The 21,673-nt window shown below is 40.8% G+C and overlaps 2 protein-coding genes across 6 annotated transcripts; both read right to left on the bottom strand.

Annotated features, from left to right (window-relative positions):
- Positions 1 to 825: 825 nt before the first annotated feature.
- colq (collagen-like tail subunit (single strand of homotrimer) of asymmetric acetylcholinesterase) lies at positions 826 to 13,707 on the bottom strand. Of its 5 annotated transcripts, none has more exons than XM_058084566.2 (17): positions 13,220 to 13,707; positions 12,086 to 12,195; positions 10,564 to 10,650; positions 8,474 to 8,518; positions 8,272 to 8,298; positions 6,754 to 6,825; positions 6,446 to 6,508; positions 6,351 to 6,377; positions 6,238 to 6,282; positions 6,118 to 6,153; positions 5,957 to 6,037; positions 5,037 to 5,133; positions 4,543 to 4,664; positions 3,285 to 3,404; positions 2,379 to 2,520; positions 2,148 to 2,250; positions 826 to 1,065 (listed from the first exon to the last, which is right to left on the bottom strand). In XM_058084566.2, the coding sequence occupies exons 1-17, from the start codon at positions 13,329 to 13,331 to the stop codon at positions 996 to 998; spliced, it is 1,359 nt and encodes a 452-aa protein (XP_057940549.2). In that variant the 5' UTR covers positions 13,332 to 13,707; the 3' UTR covers positions 826 to 995. The 5 variants fall into 5 exon arrangements, with proteins under 5 accessions (XP_057940549.2, XP_057940551.2, XP_057940548.2 ...); XM_058084568.2 differs by having other exon boundaries at positions 2,379 to 2,505; positions 13,220 to 13,706; XM_058084565.2 differs by having other exon boundaries at positions 4,534 to 4,664; positions 13,220 to 13,705.
- Positions 13,708 to 14,724: 1,017 nt separating this feature from the next.
- On the bottom strand, positions 14,725 to 21,484 carry hacl1 (2-hydroxyacyl-CoA lyase 1). The gene is made up of 17 exons (XM_078798184.1): positions 21,268 to 21,484; positions 20,803 to 20,907; positions 20,691 to 20,731; positions 20,533 to 20,613; positions 20,389 to 20,461; positions 20,238 to 20,315; positions 19,119 to 19,213; positions 18,928 to 19,040; positions 18,711 to 18,846; positions 18,115 to 18,220; positions 17,931 to 18,014; positions 17,729 to 17,830; positions 17,390 to 17,544; positions 16,239 to 16,397; positions 15,789 to 15,896; positions 15,524 to 15,710; positions 14,725 to 14,911 (listed from the first exon to the last, which is right to left on the bottom strand). The coding sequence occupies exons 1-17, from the start codon at positions 21,316 to 21,318 to the stop codon at positions 14,879 to 14,881; spliced, it is 1,707 nt and encodes a 568-aa protein (XP_078654310.1). The 5' UTR covers positions 21,319 to 21,484; the 3' UTR covers positions 14,725 to 14,878.
- Between the last annotated feature and the right edge of the window lie 189 nt (positions 21,485 to 21,673).

The raw sequence follows: 21,673 nt of genomic DNA, 5'->3' as shown, positions 1-21,673 counted from the left end.
AACAGCACATTAGCACAAGCATGCTGATATGAGATTTTCTAACAGTCTTGATGTTTGTACATTTTACACACAGACAGGAGAGGCGTCTCCATTTTGGCTGAACTGTAGCTTATGTGGAGTTAATTGTCTCGGATCTACGCTCTCTTTAAGTTGCTTACTGTAAGACACAACAGACTGCATGACGAGGTAACAGGAGTAAATACAGTAAGGAGTACGGAACAGTTTTGTTGCCTATTTATTTAGCAGCCTGGCCTTAGCTTCACTGAGAGCTTTAAGGACATAACAGTTTCAAGCCTTCACATATGAGAAAGGAGTAGTGTGTGTTTTTTTTTTCCCATTCAAGCAACATGGAAAAAAGGGGGTGCATTTTGGGTAAAGGGGGGATGCTTTGCGTTGCGTTCCTGAGAGTTGTTCTTGTGGATATGTGACGTTTTGTCCAAATGTGTGCGTCAAGTAGAGAAGCACCACACTGGCTGGATAAGATAAGATCCCTGCTTTTGTTGACGCTTGTGGTGGATAATAAGAGGTAAAGTGATACATGCCTCATGCAGACGCCATTAAACCCGAGGACACGGTCCAGCTCACGTTACCCTACAGTATCTACGCTTTTTTTTTTTTTTTTTTTGGTAGTATTTTCTTCTAATCTTCCACAGGAACTTCATTCAATGTCAGCATGATTGACATCCGTTGCACCCATAGACTCGGGGTCCATTCAGGCATGATAAGGAAGGCCGAGCTTAAATCCGGCCGCTTAAGACGGAGCGCAGCTGTCCTTGTGTTTCTGATGTGTGGGTTGAAAAAAGTCCCCCCCTCCCCCCCCGCACCCAACCCCCGCCGCCGCCGCCGCGTAGCAACGACGCTCCGAGGGGTTTCTTCTTATGTACACCACAGCGATGATCTAAATTCATCTGCTGCTTTTGCTTCTTTTAGTTTTTGCAATGAAAAATATTCCCAGTTTGTTTCCCCCAGCAAAGGATTCCGGGTTCAATGTCCGCTCAAGTGAAGTACTTGCAGCTGGTGGAATCGATGGCGCAGTACGGCGTGCATTTGAGGTGACCGTATGACCTGGGAACAACATACAGGAAATGCTAAAAAAAATGTAGTCATCATATACTCGATATAATCCATATATTCATTTTTAACTGATTAGAATAGCGCATTATGGGTCTGTATAGGAATCTTATATACCAAAAGAAAGATTAGACTCTCATCTTTTAGATGAATCTGAAATATCAAAATATCAGAAAAATGCTTCTTGTGAAAATATACATTTTAAGCATTACTTTCGCTTTGACACTGTTTAACCATATAGTATATTTAGCCAACCATGTCACAACATAAACACAAAAAATGGTTGTTTTACATGAAAATAAAAAAATGTAAATATAATAATATATAAAAATATATATAAATATATGTATATAAATAAATAAATTATATATATATATATTTCTTTTTAATAATAAACAGATAAGTTTCAGAAAAATATCAGAAAAATGCTTCTTGTGAAAAGATATACATTTAGCCATATAGTATATTTAGCCAACCATGCCACAACATAAACACAATTTTTTTTGTTTTACATGAAAATAAATATATATATATAATATATAAATATATATAAATATAATATATAAATAATATAAACAAGTAATATATACATATATAAATACTAATATATGTAAATAATATAAATAAATATTATATAAAATATAAATTTATATATATATATTTTTTTTTACAAATATAACACTATGTATTGAATGTACTGAATTTAAACTGAATTTAATGTAATAAACCTAGCTTGGACCAATTATACTCATTTTCATCCCTTTGTATTTGAGTTGTGGACCCCTATAGAGCAGCTACACACAATAACCCGCACAGAAAGCTTTCTAGATCTTCCAGAATCTGCACCTATTCCAGCATGTATTTCCTTGGATTTCCAAAAACGGTATGTTTTAATTTATTCCACCCACAGTCCGCCTCCGGGCACGCCTACTCTGGAGCCACTCAGCTTCTACAGCTTGTACCCGGGCACGCCCATATAAGGAAGTCCCGGTTCACTGTGATGTTACAGTAAAACTTTTGCCTATTTTAACACGATAATACAACAATTTTCCAGCAATCTGAGCATGCTTACTTACCCTGGCAGATAGGAATGACACGTCTGGTAGCCAAAGTCTTTACCGTCACACTCCTCAGCGCCATCATGGCGGTATCCATCGCCACAGAAGGCACGTTTGCACTCTGTGGTGAGACCACAAGGGGTCAAGATTGGCGCCGTATACAACATAGATAACATAGAACCAATATAACATAGATATAGATATACATTTACTGTCAATACAGTTTTACAAAATATATTTGCAACTTACTGACGCAGCCGTCGGTGACGACTTTGTTTCTGTCGTCACATTCCTCTCCGCTGGAACGCTGCACGATGCCGTCGCCGCAGTAACCGTCCTCATCCGGCGGGTTCTCCATGGACTGGAACGCCGTCATCTGGAATGGGAAAGTCTTTTACAAACATTAGTTAAAATAAAATAAAAAAACAAAAGATAATGAATGTTTAAAAGGGGACCTAGTATGTTTATTTTGGGTCCTTTGTGTTGAATTGTGGACTCCTGTAGAGCAGCTACACACAATAACCCGCAAAGCTTTGTAGATCTTCCAGAATCTGCACCCATTCCAGCTCTAATTCCTTGGATTTCCAAAAAAGTGTGTTTTAATTTATTCTACCCATGGTCCGCCTCCGGATACGCCCGCTACCTAAGCGCTCCCGAGGACTTCCGGACTACTGCCGAACCCCATTTTCTAATTTTATCGGTATAGGAGTTGATAATAAATGAATAAACGCTTTGGAGAACTACTTGAAAAGTGGTAGCTCGTGAGCTGGTTTGAGACCCCGGATGTACCGTGTGGGACCTCCAAGAGCAGTAAAGTAGATTTTCTACAACATCGGTCGTAGAAATGTGGTCATTGCATATTTTTTGTGGTACTACTTGTGTTTAGAAAGCTCTGGTAGACCACCGACTGTGGTCGAAAATGGCTATTAGCAACTCCACACATCAGTGACATCAGTTCCATGTATGCACACTCTATACTGCTACACAGACAACTGCTTCCTTACACAAAATAAACACAGTTAGGACACTGACTAGTTGTTACTTAGAGCTTCTTATTAACACGAGAATACAACATTTTAACAACATTTATAGGTTAGAAAAGTGGGAAAAAAAGCATAATAGCCCCCCCCTTTAAGATACTTTAGGAGCACTAACCTGAACGGGAAACCAGCCATGGCTGTCTTTGAAATAAAGAGCTCTCTGGTCTTTGCGGAATGCAAACGCGTTATCGGTCTGAAGACGCTCCAGCTCCTCCTCGTTGCTCACCACAAATATCTGAGACAATGGATGTGAATATTCAAGTCAAAGGTTATGAATATCTCAGCATTGTTTATGATTTTAAGCTTCACTGAATTATATTATTGCTTCACCGCATTTAGTTCAGTGGTCCTTAAATGCACCATAGTTGTGTGCTGTGAATAGATACACTCACTGACTCTGATTCAACCTTTAAAAAAAGTGTGTGAGGCATATTTTGGGATTAAACCTGGATTATGGCTGCATGGCGGTCAAGTGGTTAGCGAGCAAGCCTCACAGCTAGGAGACCCGAGTTCAATTCCTGCTAGCCTTCATTTCTGCCTAGCAACAAGTATAAGGTGACCAGTCAAAACAATTCAAGCCATGCAAAAAATAACATTTGAAAATTTTGTTTTATCACCGGCTGCACGGTGGTCTAGTGGTTAGCGTCCAGACCTCACAGCTAGGAGACCCACCCTCGGCCATCTCTGTGTGGAGTTTGCATGTTCTCCCCGTGCATGCGTGGGTTTTCTCCGGGTACTCCGGTTTCCTCCCACATTCCAAAAAAACATGCTAGGTTAATTAGCGACTCCAAATTGTCCATAGGTATGAATGTGAGTGTGAATGGTTGTTTGTCTATATGTGCCCTGTGATTGGCTGGCCACCAGTCCAGGGTGTACCCCGCCTCTCGCCTGAAGACAGCTGGGATAGGCTCCAGCAACCCCCACGACCCTCGTGAGGATAAGCGGTAGAAAATGAATGAATGAATTATAGATTAAAATTGAGTTGACTATGGGGGAAATTAATCACAATTAATTATTTTAATCGATTGACTAATTTCTATGTTAATTTTTTTAATATATTTTTTTGTTTTGTTTTTTTATATGTTAAAAGTTGAAATACTTAGAAAGCAACTGGCGGGCCGGTAACCCCGCCTCTCGCCCAAAGACAGCTGGGATAGGCTCCAGCACCCCCTGCAACCCTCGTGAGGATAAGTGGTAGAAACAAATAGTATACTGTACATGGATGTTATGTTCTTCTTCAGACAGTGAAGTAGTTGCACTAAGACATGATTAATTAATTAATTGCACACAATTAACCAAAATTAATCCAATAATGGATGCTTATATCTATGTCTACCTAAGAAAGTTGGTGTATTAGACCTTACCGCTGGTACCTTGACAGAGCTTCCTCTGGAGTGATGATCTTCCAAAAGAGAACCACTGAGTGAGCTACAGCTACACTTCCCAGGTGGTCCGGGTGGTCCTCGGGCACCTTTAGTTCCAACCATGTAAAGTCCTGAAATCAAAGAAAGAAGAGAAAAAGTACATTAGTGGGTTCAATTGGTTTATTTGTCTGAAATTATACAATAAATGCGTAAAAAAAACAAGTCCAAAGTGTCCAACACTCTAGGATGTCATGACGCAAGCATTTCGCTTCAACTCGGGAGATTAGATTTCTCCTCACTAAATAAGACGAGCGCTCACAGCAGTCTTTGCTTTGCCTTCTGCTGACAGAGAGCTTGGCGCCACGCCGTCCCACAGCAGAGTGCGTGCAGAGCAATACGGAAGGCGGAACACGGTGTCCGATGTAATATGTGGTGACGGAGCATCGTGTTACTTTGCTTTGATAATATCTAACATAAGTTGCAGTTTTTTTGTTTTTTTACACCTGTGGCAGGAGAACCAGGAGGACCGGGAAGTCCAGGAGTTCCCTGTGGACCTGAAGGTCCTCTTGGGCCAACACTGCCTAGGTCTCCTTTTGATCCCTGCAACATAGGCCAAAAATACACAATCATATCTAGACACTGTACTCGTCTTATACTGCAGTATAACCGCAATAGTGTATTTCAGCTGTTAATATTTACAGATAACTCTGTAAATAGGTTCCTGGTCTGTATTATTTTTGGTTGACCAGCCTGTACAGTATACATCAGGGGTGGGCAAACTACGGCCCAGGGGGCCACATGCGGCCCACTAAGCGATTGAATCCGGCCCGCCTGTTGCTTTTTAAGTATTTCAAATTTTAACATACAATCTGGCAACATAACTTGCAAGTCTTATTTAGTAAAAAAAAAAATAAAAAATACAAATTAAATGACATATAAAAGATATATGATATAAATAAATATAAATAAATATAAATAAATATAAATAAATATAAATAAATATAAATAAATATAAATAAATATAAATAAATATAAATAAATATAAATAAATATAAATAAATATAAATAAATATAAATATAAATAAATATAAATAAATATAAATAAATATATTAAATGACTGATGTTTAAAGTGCTTCTGAAAAAGTTTTACATAAAATTAGAAAAAAAAAATTCAAAGAAAATTATAAGCATAAAATAGTGTGTGTGTTAAATATATATTCTGCCCCCCCCCCCCCCCCCCCGGACAAATTTGTTAACTCAATGCGGCCCACCAGTCAAAATATTTGCCCACCCCTGGTATACATGGTACACAATCCTTCCTGTAGCTTTTACATACATATTCCACAGCTTCTAGTATATGTTTTTGTGTACTTTTATGCTGTTCAAAACGTGAATAACAATAATATAATTTGTATTTTTTACCTGTTTGCCTCTCTTCCCTGGTCGACCTGTGGGTCCTCTGTTTCCTGAAACACCAGGCTCTCCTTTTGGACCCAGTTCACCCTGAATAAAATACAAATCCAATGCAATAATTATTTAACGACAGAATTCCAAATTGAAAATGGATTGAAAATTGAGCTTACCTTCTGTCCAAGCATTCCAGGGAAACCCATTGCCCCCTGGAGAAAAAACAAAAAAGGTAAATAAAGAAAACATTCCGATGATTTATTATATGTTGACAAGAATAGCGATGATGTACCCACTTTGTCACCTTTAAGGCCGTTCTCACCGTGCTCTCCTCTTGAACCCTGGTTGAATAAACACCTTTTATTATACATTTACTGTCAATCAAAAATAATTATAAGGAGCCGCATACCTTTTCTCCTTTATAGCCAGCAAGACCCTGAAATATGATTGACACACGTTATGTGCATGCGGAGGAAACAGAATTTGTGAATGGATCAAACATACCCTTGGTCCAATTGGTCCTCTGCCTCCAGGCAAACCCATTAGGCCGGGGTCACCTTTCTCCCCCTGATGCACAGAAAAATACAAATAAAATATAAAAGCATAAAAATGTCAATAATAAAAGGGATGGGTAGATGGATTTCCATTGTGGGGAATTGATTGTGCCTTAAGGCAAATGAAACCAAATGGAGCGCAGTACTTGTCTGCAACCAGCAGAGGCGCTGTTGATTCAGTCTCAAATGTTTTCACATATTTTTTGGACATTCCAGTTTTTTTTAATGTAATTTTTTAAGGAGATCTGACTTACTCACTTTGGGCCCACTTGGTCCTGGTCTGCCCACGGGTCCCTGCTTCCCGGGAAGTCCAGGCGGCCCCATTCGGCCCTGACAGGAAATATGACTTTATAACAGGGGTCTCAAACACGCGGCCCGCGGGCCATATGTGGCCCGCAGGACACTAGTTTGAGGCCCCCGCCTTGATATGAAAGTTTAATGTTAGTGCAGCCCGCGCAAGTTTGATATGGATGCTGTATGGTATCATGTACCCAGAAAAAATGATTACGCTTGATTAATGTTCATGTTAAAGGTTAAATAACTGTTAATAGTTATCCTCCCTATCCGTGTGGAAGTGGTAAGTTTTTGGCTATTTAAGTTTAAAGGAAATAACTTGGAGGCTACCGTTTAGGTCGCTAGCTCTCTAGTTTGCGAGTTAGCATGTGTCTCAAGACCCTGCAGTTGCGCAATATGTTGTAAATGAATAGTATAAATGTGACTATAGTCGTGTTTTGTCATGTCTAGAGGGCTCTAAAAATAATTTGTCTACCCACCAACTATATGTGGTTTCTTAAGTTTTTATTATTTGCCGTTTTATTATTATTATTATATTTATTTATTATTGATTGATTTTCTTTATTCTTGATTTGTTTATTTATTTTCATCTTATTTTGTGTAGAAAAATAAAAATTAAGATATTTGAGAACAGTGGAATGTTTTTCTTGTAGAAAATCGGAACCAAAGCAAAGTTTATTTATTTTTCTGTTTTTAATAAATGCTTTTTTTTTTTTTTTTTTTTCGGAAAACCTGCTGCGGCCCAGCCTCACCCAGACCCTAGCTCCAGTGGCCCCCAGGTAAATTGAGTTTGAGACCCCTGCTTTATAACAAAATCCAGTCAAATGTCTACTTTTGATAAATCAAGCGAATTATGAATAAAATCCGCTAAAAACTACAAATCTCAGTATTTCCTGTATCGGTTTTGGTTGTCGGTCTGTGTGATACAGAATTTATCCGGTGCTCCTCTGCATGTACTCCTGCACATGTCCAGGAGGAATGACTTTAACGAGTGCTGTCACTTTGCCCTATTTAATTAAATGATAGCCTGTGTATAGAACAGGAGCCGGTGCTTGTGGGAAATAAAATGATTTATGACCTGGCTTGAAGCACTAAGCTAAATTGCACTGCAGTGCTGCGAATGCCGCTCGCCCCCCGGACCACCCCGCCAATGATGCTCTCCTACTGGACTACTTTTACAGCTCAGTCGGACAGGAAGTGATCACGGGAGGTTTTACTCTTCCGCCGTTGAGGGGGAAGGAGAAAAAAAAAACACCTGAGCTTCCCTTCTAATAGAACGGGAATGGCGTGCTACAGTAATGCGTTCTTTGCATCTTTGAACGGTCGACTTTGAGGCATGTTGAGCCGAGCATCCGGTGGTTGCATGTTCACTGTCTCCTGTCAAGGTTGCTCACAAAAGCAAAGCAGCCGCTGACATTGAATCTCATTTTTTGTGCAAATCCACTTAGCACAGAATATCTCATGATTAATGGAGATGCTCACCTTTTGTCCAGGTCTTCCGATTTCTCCCTGACAACAGGATGTGAAGGAGGGACAAGGACAGACGCCGTTAATGCATTTCCAAACTAGCATCTGTCAGCATCTTGGGCTGCAGGCCAAGACAAATTTAGCTCTCAAAAATTATGAGCACATGGTAATCATGTACATTGACTGGCATGCATGTCAGGGATGGAAATATCTTTACCTTTTCTCCCTTGGCCCCTCCAATACCTGGCAATCCTGGTGGACCCTGTAAAATATTGCACAACGGGATGACTCGTGGTTTTCTACATGTTGGCCATACTAAATCACCGGTTCGTAACTGATAGAACCCACCCACCAAATAAGCCTGTGCCATCTTCTATCCGCACTAGGGGCACAAGGCAGGGTACATCCTGGACTGGTTTCCAGTCAATCGCAGGGCACATATAGACAAACAACCATTCACACTCACACCGTGGGGCCATTTAGAGTCGCCAATTAACTTAGCATGTTTTTGGAATACCCGGAGAAAACCCATGCACGGGGACAACATGCAAACTCCATGGGAGATTCAAACCCAGATCTTCCCCATCTCCTGACGGTGCTAAACACTAGGCCACCGTGTGGCTCTGTGTTAGCTTTATAATAAGAAATGAAAAAAATAGAAATAGGGCTGCACAGCGGACGAGTGGTTAGCACGCAGACCTTACAGCTAGGAGACCAGGGTTCAATTCCATCCTCGGCCATCTCTGTGTGGAGTTTGCATGTTCCCACACTCCGGTTTCCTCCCACATTCCAAAAACATGCTAGGTTAATTAGCGACTCCAAATTGTCCATAGGTATGAATGTGAGTGTGAATGGTTGTTTGTCTATATGTGCCCTGTGATTGGCTGGCCACCAGTCCAGGATGTACCCCACCTCTCACCCGAAGACAGCTGGGATAGGCTCCAGCACCCCACCGTGACCCTCGTGAGGAAAAGCGGTAGAAAATGAATGAATGAAAATATAAATACTTCACTTCTCCACAAAAGGCCCAACTTTCTCAAATATTGTTCACAAATCTGTCATGTGGGTACCCAGAAACGGTATTTCTTTATTTAAAACGACTTACAGAAAGGGAAATCGTCACCAATCCGCCGTCGTCACGTGCCCAGAAGTGAGCTTTGACGTCAAGCCATCATAATATCCGAATATTTCGACAGACACGACTCACCCTAGTCGATATACTCCTGATATTTTGTTGTATTTTTCTCCAAAATAACTCACGGAAGTAACTCCACTTTGTCGTCAATCTATATGAGCCTTGGAATCCGTCTGTTTACAGCGCCACATGTAGGCGTTTTTTGTGTACTGCATTGTTTTCACTCAGACACCAATTTTTTTCAACCCGTCAACATCATTAATTCATCCACCTCACAAATCAAGATGCTGATAAGACAGCAAGATTATTGCACTACTCCAAAATATGCAATATAATTAACTGTACCAGGGGGTTACCGAGGGGGTCAGAAAACAGTACCAGGATCAATGGGTGACATGTCCAGTGAGTATGCCGGTCATGCGAGTACTGGGATGTTTCAAGCTTTCATGAGCCGTGCATTATCACACAGATTCATATGGAAAATACATTTTTCTCTTAATTTTTCTCAAGTTGCCGACTCCCCCTCAGGGTAGGGGCACCTCCCACTTTCAAAACTGCTGCACCACATACGATATAATACATTTCTGCATATACAATTATACTCCAACCCTACTCTAGTCTGTATATGGATATGTGAGCTGTAGTTTTAATTAAGGGTTGAGAGCAACTATTGATTGAAAAATGCCTGCTGCAGTCCTGATGCTGCTGAGGCAGCCCAGGGTGGTCGACCACTGCAAAACAATTAATAATAAATTAAACATGTCCACAAAAAAAAAAAAAAAAAAGGAAAAACAAATCCGCGGTAATGTCTTTACAAGCGTCTGTCACCCAAGTGCACACATGGCCACATGCATGTGTTGGTAATCCCCGGAATGTACGCAAGCCAGTACTACGCCTTTCCAGGCAGACAACTCTTCATCGAGTTTCAGAGGATGACATGAGGCACGCTGCGGGCCACCAGTGGAAAAAGGCTATTTATGTCAATGGCTAAATGTGGAGCGTTAATGGGCTGCTGTGTTTCCGTGCATGAGAAAACGGCCGCGGAGAAGCCCAACCTCTATTGCCTCCTCCGCAGGAAATCTCAGGTTGTAGAGGAGGAAACGGCAGTCATGTGATGCTTGGTCAAGTCTCGCTAAGTCCAAAGGCTGTAATGATAATATGCATGCTCTTACCTGAGGTCCGGGGGGGCCGGCGGGTCCAGGGGGTCCACTGGCACAGGAGGAACCTTTGTCTTCAGAGCCGGACTTTGATTCCGTTTCCTGATGATGCAAAATATTAAATTATTCTTCAAATTAATATGATATATTATTATGATATTAGGCGGCACGGCGGTCGAGTGGTTAGCACGCCGACCTCACAGCTAGGAGACCAGGGTTAGATTCCACCCTCGGCCATCTCTGTGTGGAGTTTGCATGTTTTCTCCGGTTTCCTCCCACATTCCAAAAACATGCTAGGTTAATTAGCGACTCCAAATTGTCCATAGATATGAATGTGAGTGTGAATGGTTGTTTGTCTATATGTGCCCTGTGATTGGCTGGCCACCAGTCTTGCCTGAAAGACAACTGGGATAAGCTCCAGCATCCCCCGCGACCCTTGTGAGGATAAGCGTTAGAAAATGAATGAATAATAATAATAATATCACAATTATGTGACAATGCAACTTTACTTTTATTATTAATGACTATATTACCATATTATGACTTACTTGACGAGTTTTTTCCGGGTACTCCGGCTTTCCAAAAACATTCCAAAAACATGCTTGGTGACTCCAAATTGTCCAAAGGTATGAATGTGAGTGTGAATGGAATTTTTATGTTAATTTTTTAAATAGTTTTTTTTTTTTTACATACGGCTGCACGGCGATTGAGTGGTTAGCGCACAGGCCTCACAGGTAGGAGACCTGTGTTCAATTTCACCCTCGGCCATCTCTGTGTGGAATTTGCATGTTCTCCCCGTGCATGTGTGGGTTTTTTCCGGGTACTCCGGTTTCCTCCCACATTCCAAAAACATGCTAGGTTAATTAGCGACTCCAAAATGTGAGTGTGAATGGTTGTTTGTCTATATGTGCCCTGTGATTGGCTGGCGGCCAGTCTAGGGTGTACCCCGCCTCTCGCCCCAAGACAGCTGGGATAGGCTCCAGCACCCCCCGCGATCCTTGTGAGGAAAAGAAGCAGAAAATGAATGAATGAATTAATGATGATATTACAGTATATGCTTACTTTACACCTGTTGAATGATTATTAAATTGAAGCAACCAAAGCGTACGACGTCACGTGTCCCCTATCAACCCTACAATGTCCGACGCATACCACATCATGTCACCTATCCACAGTATCATTGAGGAGGAACAGTTCCTAATCCAAAACGTAGCACATAATATGTTAGTATATATCTGTATATGTTTGTATAAACATAGTAACATGGCGTTCCACAATGAGGCAAGTATATGCATGAATTCGGAGCGACTGAAGTGAGTCACGGGTGTTAAAAACTACCCCTGCACACTTGTAGTATAAACTGTTACAACCTCCAAAGTAGTACACATATTCTGTGTGTGTTATTTAAGCACAATTAAGCATCTGTCAATGTAACATCATATGATTAAATCTCTCTGCGTGTGATCCAAGGACATGTCAACATTGACGCATGTCAGATATTCCACAATAAGACAACGGTCACGTGACTTGGACTCACATCAGTGGAGCGGCGCCAAAGTGAAGGAGGTGGAGGGAAGAGCGGGGGTGGAGGCGGACTCAGTAAACAGCATGGGTTGGAGCTCCTCTGCTGCTCCCGGGGAGTGAGCGCTGTGCGTGGTGCAATTCAGGGGAGGGAGGACGGGGTGTCAGAAACGGGTCCAAGGCATTAAGAGTTCACAACAACAACAACAACAAATGAAGAGTACCAATGTAAGGTGGGATGCATTGATATGGTTATGAAATCATGCAGGACCAGTAAAGGAGGCTCAACTACAACCAGTTAGGATGCAGGAAACAGGTGCAAAGAGTCTTGAACCAGTCATGATGCGCTTTATATATCACTAAATTGACACTTACTATGGTACCCATTATGTTATATCACCTCGTACTTCGGTATGAGGTGCATTATTAAAAAAAAAAAAAAAAACCTTAAACTGTATTATGGAAAGCAGGAAGTGAACAAATGTAACAGTTACCGATTGTAAAAGTACCAGATGGAGGGGTAGGATTTAATAAGCTTTGCTTCTCCCTACTCCTTTTGGACATGTGGAACTGTGAACTGATTATGTGATGCATTCAATGTCAACATAATGTAGGTAATTAGTATGTTGGATGGGCAGACACAGAAAAAGAAAAGGAGGGTACAACAATGGAGCTTAATGCCTCAATATGAGGTGCATTATTAAAAAAGAAAACAAAAAAAACCTTAAACTGTATTATGGAAAGCAGGAAGTGAACAAATGGGGTAGGATTTAATAAGTTGTGCTTCTTCCTACTCCTTTTGAACTGATTATATGATGCATTCAATTGTAATCTGATGCATGTTCAAATGAAATAAAACCATTACCAAACTATTACATGGTAACACCCGTCCGACAGAGTTCCTGAAGCAGACATGAGGTACCACACTACGAAGGGCCGAAGCCGCATTGGCTATTTTTAGAGCCATTTCCAGTCCAACCTCATGGGCAACAACAACAACAAGTGTACTTTTAACACGAGTACTTCATTACGGACACCTGCACTACAAAAGTCAACATATTTGTAAAGGCACATTGGATTTCATTGCATTGCCATTGTACACACATGCACATACACATTAGCAAACTATGCAATAATCATGTGTGCTTACCTGCTGGGAATGAAACAAAGCTGTCCAGGAAGGAGGACTGAGCCAGGCCATAATAAAAGCCCAGCACCAGGTAGAGAAGTCCATGTGCTGGAGGAGTCATGCTGCTGCTCATAGTCGCCTTCTTGACTTTATTTGTGAAGCAAAAGCAACCCTCACTCACTCCTCACTGCCTTCTTCCTCTCTGCGTCTCATCCAATACCCCCCCAACCCTCCCCGTTGTGTCCCCTTTACGCCCTCGCGAGAGGGCATGTCCACCAGCGCCCATTAAATCTTTCCTCCGCATCAGTGTGCGCTAAAATTACAGAAGGCAACACGCCAGCTGCTTATGGGTGCCACTATTAGATCTTTACTACTGCAGCGGGAGGGGGGTGTCTTTGTTGTTTCCACTCCTCTCACAGTGGCGGTTTAACATTTTCAGTTATTTGACGGTTTGCCTTTATCAATGCATCATTTGCACATACTTTTGCACATATTTCATTGAGTGTTGTTGGTGTATCCTTTTTACTGCAGGCCACATTGGTTTTATTGCCAAAATAAATTGCCTACTTTTCCACTGAGGCTCTTTAAGGGGGATGTGTGAGCAGTAAATACTTCTGGGGATGCATACTCGTCTCTTAATAGATACATTTGCTGTGTAGACGACTTGTAGGGAATTAAATTGGCGGCTTATTTCATTACAATTGAAGCACCTGCTGTCAGATACATTAGGAGGACGTAGTAATATTATAGTTTTTGCTCCTGATTCTGTAGTACCACATTATCATCATGCATTATTAAAAAGAGTATTATTGTTGATCACAAATCAATTTTCTCTTTGAGTATTGTTTAATTAATACAGACTTTGCCCAACGTTCCCCATGTAAACATCCACATTAATTGGTTCCGGACCGGACCGTGATAAGTCAATTTCCACCAAGTAGGGTTCCCTATTATAACAAATTGAATATTTTTATAGTTACAGCATAGAAAACCTGTTTTACAACCTTCTATTTACAGTTTTTAACATTATTAGAGCGCTCTAGACACAAAATAACAACCCTAGAGTCACTGTTACATTTGTATTACCACTATAGTGTGTTACCATAAATGTGTTTCCTATGGGACCGGAAAGGTAAACGAACAGGAAGTGACATTGATGCTTCCGAGATGAGTTTCACGTTTGTGTGGGTAACGACCGCAAAGTTAGATCGTGTTTTTATTAGGAATTTGATCCCTGTGTAGCAATATACATTTCATCAAGGTCTTTGAATGCATCTTTTTAATGCTTTGTGTTTGTATTTTAGTTTATTCATTCATTCATTTTCTATCGCTTATCCTCACGAGGGCCGTGGACGTGCTGGAGCCTATGCCAGCTGTTTTCGAGCGAGAGGCAGGGGTACACCCTGGACTGGTCGCCAGCCAATTACAGGGCATGTTTTTGGAACGAGGGAGGAAACCGGAGTACCCGGAGAAAAACTGGCAACCAAAAATCAGTTAAGGGAAATGGACAAAAAACATAGAACATAAAACATAGGAAGTGATCTAAAATTAGTTTTATTATAGTGCTATTTATATCCTATTTTTACATTTAAATTATACTGCAATAATTAAAATTAAAATTAAATTAAAATATTACAATCTTCACTTTCCACTGGTTTGTTTGATTGTTTTGTTTTCAGTCTACAAGTTGGAACGGGTCAGCCAAGGGAACTCCTGCAAATAGAGAAATTCTAGGATTAGATGATACCTAATTTAGGTAATTAGTTAATGTTGGATGGGCAGACATAGACAAAGAAAAGGAGGGTACAACAATGGAGCTTAATTCCGCAATGGAACCTTCCAACACCTGAATGTATCAGTGCAAGCCTGCACGGATGGAGTGTTGCATGGATACATTCAACATAAACACAGAAGGCCCCACTTTCTAATTATAAGGGCCCTAGAAATAGAAAGGTCAGGTTGATGTGAAGTGGAGGGATTGTTGAGTGGGAAAGGAGCACCTGTGGAGAGGAAGGATTACCGCTCGGGGGGACACATGCAGAGTCAAATAAACATTGGGCCGCTTGTTTCTGTTTATTAAATCGCTAACTGGGGCGCTGATGATTTTAGCTGCAACACTTGTTGATATTAATTCCCGTCACTATGTTAAGGGTCTCGCTTGCTCTCGTCGACTTTTTATGTGGGATTTTATTAAATATTTATTATATTTTCAGGAAACTTGCATGGGTGTAGCTCTAGGACAGCTCACTACTGCCACCTACATGAATTGAGTTAAACCTGCAAGTTCATTATATATACAGTATGTGCATGGAGGTACTGTCCTACCTGCTGCTTTCTGTCTGAGGAAGGGTCAATGAGGACGTTGATGAGACTGGGTCTCTCCCAGTCATTCAAGCTAAGCTGCAAGGCACTCCGCAACTCCTCCACCGTCCTCACCAGGAAACCCCGGCCGCCAAAAGCTTCCATGACTTGGTCGTAGCGCGCCTCGGGCAGGAGGGTCACCGGAGGGGCTCTCATAATACAAACGAGAACATTCGGCAAAGTTAAGGGAGCAAACCGGAGCAAAAAGTGACAACGAGACATGTCTTACATGCTGGTTAGATCGCCCATTGTCGCCATTTCTTTCCACGTCTCAGCGTCTACGCCGCTGTATATACCGTTATTATTCACCACGATCACCACTACAGGTAGGCTATACCTGTGAAATCAATTACAAACATCGATTAGTCGGGCGAGAGGCGGGGTACACCCTGGACTGGTGGCCAGCCAATCACAGGGCACATATAGACAAACAACCATTCACACTCACATTCATACCTATGGATAATTTGGAGTCGCCAATTAAACTAGCATGTTTTTGGAATGTGGGAGGAAACCGGAGTACCCGGAGAAAACGCACGGGGAGAACATGCAAACTCCACACAGAGATGGTGCCGAGGGTGGAATCGAACCCTGGTCTCCTAGCTGTGAGGTCTATGTGCTAACCACTCGACCGCCGTGCCGCCCCAATAGCATCAAAGAAGGGTAAAAAGTTGCTTACCTGCACATGGTTTCGACTTCCATGCCAGAAAATCCAAAGGCACTGTCTCCTTCCACACAGACGATCCTTCTGCCATTTTTCTGGCTCTTTTCCAAAGTAGCTGCAGCTATAGCGAAACCGAGGCCCACTCCCATTGTTCCGAATGTGCCAGCGTCTAACCTGGAATGTGGTCAGGAATAAGCACAAAGTAATAAATGAATTCAGATGAACACTGACTTGCATATTTCAGCAAATTAAGGATTAATATTAAGTATTTTAAAGTATACAAATGGCTACCCATTTGTTTTCTATGCCGCTTATCCTTACTAGGGTCGCAGGCATTTGGGGGTACACCCTGGACTGGTTGCCAGCCAATCACAGGGCAATGAACATGGCTATTCATTCATTTTCATTTCCTCAGGAGGGTCGCAGGGGTGCTGGAGCCTATCCCAGCTGTCTTGGGGCAAGAAGCGGGGTACACCCTGGACTGGTGGCCAGCCAATCACAGGGCACATATAGACAAACAACCATTCACACTCACATTCATACCTATGGACAATTTGGAGTCGCCAATTAACCTAGCATGTTTTTGGAATGCAGCCTGCGCGCTAACCACTCGACCGCCGTGCAGCCTTGAACATGGCTAAATGAATGAAAATGTAGGGCATTCAAAAGGCGTGATGTGAGAGGTGTAATAAGGTATAATTGTAAAATTGTTAAAAGTGACCTATTAATTTTTTGTATTGAGTTGTGGACTCCTATAGAGCAGCTACACACAATAACCAGCACACAAAGCATTCTGTATGGCCCATTTTCTATTATTATGCCTACTACATTGAGTAATGCAAGTGTAAGGGTGACTATAGGGGTGTTATTTCATGTCTACAGGGCTCAAATAATGCTAAAAACTTTACGAAGTCAGGTTTTCTATAACCAGGAAAATATTTTAAAATATATTAATTTAAAATATATATTTAAAATATATTATATAATATATTATAAATATTTTTAAAAAATGTAACAGTCTTGTGACGTCATTCGCAACACTGCCACAAATAGATTACAGTCCTGCAGGAAACACTAAATGAAGACAGATGATACATGTGGTGAAAAGATGCTTCGGCATGCACAAAAGTCATTTCCTGACACTTTCCAAAGCATGCTATGCTTGCCTGTGCCGAGGTAAGTAGTTATTCAACATAGTGCGTCCAATGTCCATCGTGTTGGCGCCCTCGCTGACAATTATGCAGTCGTGCGGTAGCAGCTGCGAGACGTGGTGGAACACGGTGTAGTAGTTCATAGGCAACGTTGCCTGCACAGCGAATGCCTGTAAGGTGTAATGAAAGGCAGGATAATATAATTAAAACAAGTAAACTGTAGAATAAAATATACTATAAATTGCTCCTAAATAGAATCTCCTATTGCTATCGGAGATGCCGTAAGCTCCACCACTGAAAATGATGACTTTTTGGGGTGTTTGTGAAATGAAAGAAAGTCTGTTTCTAACTCACATTCAATATTTTTGCATTGGCAGCCATTTTCTCCTGAAGTGTGCTCCACCACTCTGTGTCAGAGGGATACTTCCAACCATCTTTAAAAAGACACTCCCTCAGCTGATGTAGAAAGGAGAACAATACTTGATTAATACCACATGAGCTGGTATTTTAAAGGCACAGTTACTGCATATGAATCACGAGTTTGTGGTTGATGTACCTGACTGACCACGGCGTTGACGTCCCCCAGGAGGGCGACAGCAGGCCTCACGTTGTTTCCCATCTCCTCATGACAAAGGTCAACCTGCAGATAGTACGTATAAGTAGTATTATTAAAATGCAACGTCATAAAGAAGGAAACAAAACTGCCAACATAAAGTCCATGACATTGGCCATCCACTAACCTGGATGACCTTGACATGAGGGTCAAATCTCGGCGGCAGACCGAAATGAAGGATCCAGTTGAGTCTGGCTCCAAGGAGGAGCACAACATCCGCCTGGAGTAGAGCTCTTCATTTCAGCAGAAGAAAGAACATCAACATACTGGAAATCATTCTAGAGGAATTTTATTATAGCAAAGCGGCATAGCAGACCAATTGTTCAAATTGGTCTAAAAGCACCAAAATTGGCACACATGTAGATTCATATATTCTAAACATTAGCCCTTTGGAAGATATTGTTCAAAATGGCCGCCATTTAACATTAGCGTCATTGCATAGACTTCATTATGTGTCGTTAGTATGGTGCTAGATGTGTCTAACAGATATTTAGATGAATCTTCTCAAAAATGGCCGCCAAACTGGCCGCCATTTGGTGGAAAAAGTGGACATTTTTGATGAAGATTTCAATACTCAATAACATAATACCTCTAATAACTAGTACCCGATTTCATGAACACACTTTAATTACTGAAGTTGTTTTTTTATTTCAAATTGCGGGCAAAATTGCAATGGAATGCTAGTCAAAATAATATTAAATATTATTAAATTTAATTGTGTACCTCGATCGGGCGGCCGCCACGCAATTGGGGTGATTATCAGGCAGCACACCTTTGCCCATGGGTGTGGGGAGAAATGGCAGGCGGCTCAATTCCACAAAGTCCCTCAGGGCGGCTTCTGCTCGGCCGTAAGCTGCACCTGTTGGCCGCGACATACGACGAGGAAACGAAACATCTCTTATTAAAGACAAGTAGCAATATAAATATATTTAATGTATACCTTTGCCAATGATGACTAAAGGTCTTTTGGCTGACTTTAAGACAGCTATAGCTTCTGTGACTGCATTGTGGTTGGCCAGACAAATGGGAGGAGGCAGACAACAGCGTACAAATCTGGGGAAGAAACGGCATTTATTTGAATGTTAACTATGCTATGGCGACCGTTACAAAAGAGACAACAATCCTACAAACCTGACTTTGTTTCTGTCCACTTTGGCATTCACCATGTCTCCTGCAATGTCCACGTAACAAGCACCTGGACGCCCATATATGCTTGTGCGAACAGCCTGCAAACAAGAAAATAATAACAATGTTAATATTAACAACTCTAAACTAATAAATGATCAAATAAATTAATACATTTATTCATTTGTAATGGTCACACTAAAAAGATGGTTTGATGATAATAGATTGATTACAAATAGATGGTGTGGACATTGAAAGGGTGAACGAAAATAAATTTGAAAATATGAGCTGGAAACCTCATATTACAAATATACAACATAAGGTGGCAAGAAATATTTCAGTATTGAATAAAGCAAAATTTGTTCTCAATCAGAAATCACTCCACACTCTTTATTGCTCTCTGGTTCTACCATATCTTACTTATTGTGAGGAAATATGGGCTAATAACTATAAAAGCAATCTTCACTCCCTAAATGTACTGCAAAAAAGGTCAGTAAGGATAATTCATAATGCCGCCTACAGAGAACATACTAACTCCTTATTTCTAAAACTTGCTGATATAGTTCATCTTCAAACAGCTAAAATAATGCATAAGGCTAAAAATAACAAATTAGCTAAAAATGTCATCCAATACTTCTCTACAAGAGAGGAGAAATATGATCTCAGGGAAGAACTACATTTGAAACACTTATATGCTAGGACTACGTTAAAAAGCCATAGCATTTCAGTATGTGGAATCGAACTATGGAATGGATTGATTGAGTAAGGACCTCAAACAATGCACAACGATGAGCCAATTCAAGAAACAATACAAGCAGTTGATGTTTGCTAAATACAAGGATGAAGAGTCTTGAACCAGTCATGATGTGCTATATATATCACTATATATATCACATTATTAAAAAAACAACAACAAAAAAACTTTAAACTGTATTATGGAAAGCAGGAAGTGAGCAAATGTAACAGTTACTGATTGTAAAAGTACCAGATGGAGGAGTAGGATTTAATAAGCTTTGCTTCTTCCTACTCCTTTTGGACATGTGGAACTGTGAACTGATTATGTGATGCATTCAATTGTAATCTGATGCATGTTCAAATGAAATAAAACCATTACCATTACATTACCTTCTCGATCACTGTAGGGATTGCTTCCAGACTGCTTGGCCTGGCAGAAAATTTGCTATACAGACGACACGCTTCCACCTACAAAAATGACAAAAAACTCAAGCAAATGCAAACATCCTTAAACCTAAATGTGTATTTGCACGTTTATTACCTGAGGAAACTCCTGAAAGGCCCCTGCTGTCTCTTGGCTTCTATCCGAGGATCCCCCAATAATAATAACGGGCCTGTGTAAAAATGCAACATACATTTCATACACAAAATAATGTACTATTGACTATTGCAATGTAATTCATACCAGCAGTTTATGTTAGAGTTGGCCATTCCACCAAGAGCATGAATGAGTCCTGGTCCAGACACCACTAGGCAGGCACCAGGTCTGAATAGATCAGGTAACACAGAACACAGAATCAAGTCACCTTGTGTATTATTTGAATCACCGACCAACAGTCTTACCTTCCAGTAAGGTATCCAATGGCGGATGCAGCATAGCATGCCTGATGTATGGAGGATTCGATCAAACAGGAGAATATATTCAAAAAGAGCAGAATATGGACACATTGCTTACCGCTTGTTCGTTTCGCATGCCCACATATTTGATCCCTGCAGCCTGAGCAGCCATGGCTACTTCAATGACTGGGATGCCAACAATTCCAAACATGTACTCCACTTTCTGCAGGGACATTTTTAAATCATGAAACTTTCTGTGTAATTTAAAAATAATATACCACTAATATCGTCTTATGTGTATAAAGTGAATGAAAACTTAAATTTCTTACTTAAATTTTCTGAAAACACATCACCAGTTTGCATTATACATTGTACATAAATTATTTAGTATATTATATGCTTATATCACTAGTACAGTATACATAACAGTATATTAATATGCTTACGATATTCGTACGTTATTTACATTGCAGCAAAATGTGGACATTATGGAACCCCGTTGTTAAACTTTGACACACATGCAAAAACAAATGTTAGGTTAAAACAAATAGAGGGCAATGACAGTTATTTTTAAGTTACATACCTGACTTTTAAGAGACTCAGCAATGAGCTGAGCTCCTGTCACATCGTCCATGTTTGTCTTGAAACAATATACTCCACTTTTCAATGTGAAATATTTGATACTTGTACGGTAGTTATTAACTATTTCTAATCAAGGTGAGTTAGAAGAATTATACTCTGAACTCTGTCCACTCCAGTTTGAGCTCTTCCGGGGTGTGAGCCAATGAGACGTGCTGTACATCACAGGGATACATTCAGGAGCAACACACGTTTGGAAACGTTTTCGTTTTTTAAACTTTGACACACATGCAAAAACAAATGTTAGGTTAAAATAAATAGAGGGCTATCTAATCAAGGCGAGTTAGAAGAATTCTACTCTGAACTGTGTCCACTCCAGTTCGCGCTTTTCCGGGGTGTGAGCCAATGAG

This window comes from Doryrhamphus excisus, linkage group LG17 (assembly GCF_037039965.1).
Source record: "Doryrhamphus excisus strain RoL-2023G ecotype Guam linkage group LG17, RoL_Dexc_Guam_v1.1, whole genome shotgun sequence".
Taxonomy (NCBI): domain Eukaryota; kingdom Metazoa; phylum Chordata; class Actinopteri; order Syngnathiformes; family Syngnathidae; genus Doryrhamphus; species Doryrhamphus excisus.
Note: the sequence above shows the minus strand (reverse complement) of the source record. Positions and strands in the feature narration are given on the sequence as shown.

Coding starts and splice junctions, on each gene's coding strand:
- colq (XM_058084565.2), bottom strand. CDS start 13,331: ATGAGCAGCAGCATGACTCCTCCAGCACATGGACTTCTCTACCTGGTG. Junction 12,196..13,219: donor CTTTGTTTCATTCCCAGCAG/GTAAGCACACAT, acceptor CACCACGCACAG/CGCTCACTCCCCGGGAGCAG. Junction 2,251..2,378: donor CGTCACCGACGGCTGCGTCA/GTAAGTTGCAAA, acceptor GTCTCACCACAG/AGTGCAAACGTGCCTTCTGT.
- hacl1 (XM_078798184.1), bottom strand. CDS start 21,318: ATGGACGATGTGACAGGAGCTCAGCTCATTGCTGAGTCTCTTAAAAGT. Junction 20,732..20,802: donor GCATGCGAAACGAACAAGCG/GTAAGCAATGTG, acceptor TCCATACATCAG/GCATGCTATGCTGCATCCGC. Junction 15,711..15,788: donor ATGGGCGATCTAACCAGCAT/GTAAGACATGTC, acceptor TTGTATTATGAG/AGCCCCTCCGGTGACCCTCC.